We start from the raw sequence: 4,588 nt of genomic DNA on the forward strand, positions 1-4,588 counted from the left end.
CTTGGAGTTCCATGTAGGGATTAGTTTCTCGGACGTGCGTACACAGGGTGCATCAAAGTTGCCTCTCCGTCAACACCAACGTTGTCTCCGTCGACCTTCGTCTAACTCATATTTTAGACAGGATCACCCTCTTTCTCTCTTCATATGATATTAAAATAACCCAAGTAATAAATTTGGTCATTTATACTTGTGGGAAGTAAAAACTCTATGCTACTGGTAAATAATTAGATTAGGGATCGTTTACATAATTCGATACTTGGAACTGACACCAAAGCTGCCTTTTGCTTGTTCAGTCATTTTTTTACAGAATGGAAGGAGAATATCGGCTTCCTTTAAGTTTGCTAAAAGGGAACATTCCCACTAGAGTGTCCAAAGTTAGGCAGTAAGCAAGCAACATGGCACCTTTTCCTACCTCTCGGCAACATTTAGCATGTACAACTACTGCTATGACTGCTACCACATGATGGGGATTGATCCACCTGCAGCCAGAATCTGCCTCTCCAGCTTTCATCCAGATGCACAAAATGTGAACGAGATTTAGTTGGATTCATACTTGAAACAAAGTAAACAAAAAATGATAGTAAATTTACACAAACACTTGTTTTTACCATACCCTGAACAGAGTTTCAAGCTTACTCTTTACCAGGTAAAACTCTTGCTTCACTTGTTGCAGACATCTGAGACATCTACGAAATTGGTATATATATGCTTGTTAGTGAAAGATACCATAGAATTTGAGAGTATATATATATCGAGAAAATTGGAGAACTAACCCTTCCTTGTTTGTCTCCTCGCAGATGTCCCGGAAGGCAATGCAGACATTTTTAACTCTCTGAGCACCTATGCTGTTCGAGATAATTCTGAAAGTTAATTTATGCTGATGAAATTTGAGCAAGATAGTAATCTCAAGAACATAGTTGTGGTCAAGCAGATTTTACTGCATGCATAAAATCTAGTAAGATGCCAAACATGCATCACAGGTAGGTATGTTTACTGGTTTTCGACTAAACAAGTTTGGAAAGAATAAGCTCGAATGGTGGTGGTGTGAATAACAACCTAGAGCTGCTGCCTTTCAGTTGGTGAACATGAGCATCCACTTTTTTGAAATCCACAGCCTGCTGATCTCTTGAGAGTTTGGAACCAAAGAAAGAAAGGAAGAAGAATTATATTGTGAAATATATCATGTCAAGTGCAACGCAGTTGGAGGAATTTTAGATCATATGGCTTACAGAGTCCTGCTTAGTTCATTCAAGAGCTTCTCAGAATCCTCAAAGAAGAGAGTCGCTACTTCTAGGACAAACTCAGGGTTGCTCTCATCCTGCAGCTGCTGCAGTTGTGTGAACTGGCTGTCCAGAAACCCCTTCTCCATCTCCAAACAAATTCAGAGACAAATCCAACAAAGGTGGAAGGACAAGGAGAGAAAGTGCAACAAGATCTCTGTACCTCATGGAAGAGAGCTGATATGTAGTCGATATACCCTCTTTGCAAGTTGCCCAAGTCCATGCTGCCTCCTCTTGTCTTTGACAAGGAGAATTATGTGGAAGAAATTGCAGAAGGCTTCAAAAGCTGCTTGCAAGCCTTAAACCTTTGGATCACAGCCTTAAAAGCTAGCCATAAATTTGCATGTCTTCCTGCAATAAATCTGCCTTCGTTTCTCCCTGCTTCAGTCTTCTGACTCCTCTCTTTTTACTACCATATATTATCTCTTTCTCTATGAGATAATGGTTGGGTAATGGTGGAAGAGTATTTCTCATCCTAGCCAGACAAGAAACTTGTTTGTCACATATGATTGAATCAGTACTGCAGGATAAGCCAATTCTATAGCTTCATGCTCACCAAAGAGTCAATGACAAGGATAGTGATTGTATTGGTCCCTCTGTGCCCTCCCTCAATAAGTTAACACAAGTTCCTGTCCCTATCTGGTCCTGAATGATGATGCATAATGGCCTAAGCAATATTTTTCTAGCTTTGTCTTGGCCCAGTTGCTGGCTAAATAGTGCTGTCGGTGTTTTAATCTTTGGGAATGTGATGCACACTTTGCCCTCACATTGCATTAATCTTTTTTTTTTCCTGTGAGAATTTCAACTTGAGCAGGTCCCGTTTGGGCACGGGCAGGTTTGGTTTTAGCTTCAACCATGCATTTTCAGTTATTTTTTGAACTGAACACCTGCAACTTTTGCAATATTGTAGGATAATTTTGTGTTTGGTTGTGTCAAGTTGGAACCGTGAAGAGGCTTGATCACTTGACTGTGACATCGTGTTGCCCATGTTGCCCCGGATAATGGTGCAGTGGTTAGATCTTTCAAATGGTTAACCAAACATCTAAAAGTTAAATTCAAGTTGCAACAGACCGTAGGGATTTTTCTTTAGTGGGATGATAATTCTGAGCTGTTAGGACAAATTAATCACATCCAAGATTATTAGTTCGAAAGAGTTGGATACAAGAAATTAAACGAGACTATCAGAAATTTAATTCAGCTCACTTCATGAACAGTTCCAATCATTTGACAAACCAACAATAACTCAGTCCAACAACAGAGTAACAATTAAAATTTAGTTATCAATTTCTTTCAACTTTCTTCCACTCTATTCATCCGCCCTCTCTTTCTTTTCCATCCGATGGACGATTCACCCTTCCTCTCAACCGAACTGGGCACGGAACCAACTCTAGCTAAGAAGGCATCCGTTAGCGCAGTCTTGGACGACAAAGCAGCATTAAGCAAATCAAGAACCTGAAACAAGAACAACGAAAACAGCATCAATCTCGTAATTATGAACAAACTGTAGCAACAAGACTAGCTAACCTCCTCTTCAGCTATGCCCAACTCTGCCATCTTGACAGTTCCAGAGATTTCCTTACTAACTGAGATGACTGCCGTGAGGGACAGCGGGACGACTACGAGCTCGTCGCTGACCAGGTACATCAATTTCTTGCAGTAGCTCCCATCTGCAGAATCTGACCATCTGGGATGCCTTTTGGGATCTATAAGCTTTGCAGGTTTGGCATTCGGGCGATTAAAATGATGTGAATGGCAGTAGTACCGCCTTGCGCTTAGTTTGCAGCGGAGGGGGCACGCATAGTAGACATCCTGCTTTCGCTCCTCCACTCCAATGACTTGATGCTTGCAGTTGAAATACGGTGCGAGCTTGGGATTAAGCAGTCTCTCTTCGCAGCCTGAAACCACGTAACCTGAGGAAGCCAAAAGCTCGGCACTGCCGTACAAGTTATTGAGGCAAGCAATCCGGAATCGACTGCCCAAGTGCTTCTTTAAAGCACCCAACGGGAATGCGAGGAAACTGAAAATCACATCAACAAAGTCCTGGGCAGCTTCAGCATACAGCACCTTGTTCCCCATAAGGGCCAGCTTTATTCTGAAGATCTTCTTCTCCTTGTCAGACGCCTTGATTGCAACTGTTTTTTCTACGGGAAGAGGAACTGAAAATTTGGGGGAGATACCTTCTCCATTGCGCAATAAGACATCACTTAGCGGAGTGTCGGAAACGAGGGATCTTTTCAGAATTTGTAAAACCTGCATATGTACATTCAATTTCTTGATCATTTTGATCGGCTGAGGCACCGGCAGAAAGAGAAAACTTACCTGTGCTTGTTCAATCTTCACCAGTCTCTCTTCCATGTTGCCCCAATCTCCATTGCAGCACTCGTTAAGAGACGACATGGCGTGCTCGATCAAAGAAACGGAGAGATCATCTGTGACAGCAAATTTAGCCCCCTTGATGAATACCCCGTGAAGTTCTTCATAGTTAACGTAATCTTGATTGAGATCATAACGGATTGACTTGTGCAAGTCGCCACCACACAGGCATTTGGCGCTTGGATAATAGCTGAACGTGCGATGAGGGCAGGACTTGCATATGCAAGTATATAAATTTCCCATTTCATCGACATTAATCTTTAGTTTCTGGCACCTCACTCCAGATGAACTCACTGGGTTCGTCAGCATCGATTTGCAGGCCGCAGTCACCAGGTATTTCTTATCAAGCTGCTCGACGCCATGGTAAAGCTTGTCGAAGCAACCCAAGGAGGACTGCTTGTTGAGAAGACGGACGACGGTGCCAACAGGCAGCGTGAGGAAGCTGAGGAGAACATCCACGAAATCCAAGTCGGATTCAACCAGAGCTACGCAGTTCTTGGTTTTGTTCACTAAGAGCTTGAGGGTGATGTGTTGGTGAGTGGCCATAGGCGATGGAGCAGAGAATTTATTCGTATTTGGCGAAAATATTGTGGCATATTTATGGTGACTGAAGAATTTTTGGGGACTTCAAAAAATTTTTGGAGCCGCCGTGTGTGATCCGACTGCAATTAGCTTGCACAATTTTAAGAGTCAGTAGTTGCTTAGGAACTTTAAAGAATCTTTGAATTTTAGGTAAATAATATCACATGAACGTGGAATTCAGTATTCACCACAATTCTTTTTAACAGAGAAGCTAAGGTGCATTGTTGAAATTTGAAAGTAAAAAAAAAAAATTGTGTCAAACGGTTTGGCTGATGGACTGAGCGGCCAATGATTTGACCTAGCCCAACTGTCATATAGGATCCAGGCCAACTGTCGTATAGGACCCAACTTAA

The 4,588-nt window shown here is 42.2% G+C and overlaps 2 protein-coding genes across 3 annotated transcripts; both read right to left on the bottom strand.

The window, feature by feature from the left end:
* Positions 1 to 211: 211 nt before the first annotated feature.
* LOC122015794 (histidine-containing phosphotransfer protein 1-like) lies at positions 212 to 1,753 on the bottom strand. 2 transcript variants are annotated; one of them, XM_042572831.1, is made up of 6 exons: positions 1,444 to 1,753; positions 1,230 to 1,360; positions 1,057 to 1,125; positions 774 to 845; positions 614 to 677; positions 212 to 504 (listed from the first exon to the last, which is right to left on the bottom strand). In XM_042572831.1, exons 1-6 carry the CDS (start codon positions 1,501 to 1,503, stop codon positions 454 to 456), a joined length of 447 nt encoding a protein of 148 aa, XP_042428765.1. In that variant the 5' UTR covers positions 1,504 to 1,753; the 3' UTR covers positions 212 to 453. The 2 variants fall into 2 exon arrangements, with proteins under 2 accessions (XP_042428765.1, XP_042428764.1); XM_042572830.1 differs by having other exon boundaries at positions 614 to 686; positions 1,444 to 1,745.
* Positions 1,754 to 2,570: 817 nt separating this feature from the next.
* On the bottom strand, positions 2,571 to 4,199 carry LOC122014036. Its single transcript, XM_042570230.1, has 2 exons — positions 2,805 to 4,199; positions 2,571 to 2,732 (listed from the first exon to the last, which is right to left on the bottom strand). Exons 1-2 carry the CDS (start codon positions 4,197 to 4,199, stop codon positions 2,571 to 2,573), a joined length of 1,557 nt encoding a protein of 518 aa, XP_042426164.1.
* Between the last annotated feature and the right edge of the window lie 389 nt (positions 4,200 to 4,588).

Source organism: Zingiber officinale, chromosome 8B, assembly GCF_018446385.1.
Source record: "Zingiber officinale cultivar Zhangliang chromosome 8B, Zo_v1.1, whole genome shotgun sequence".
NCBI classification, from domain to species: domain Eukaryota; kingdom Viridiplantae; phylum Streptophyta; class Magnoliopsida; order Zingiberales; family Zingiberaceae; genus Zingiber; species Zingiber officinale.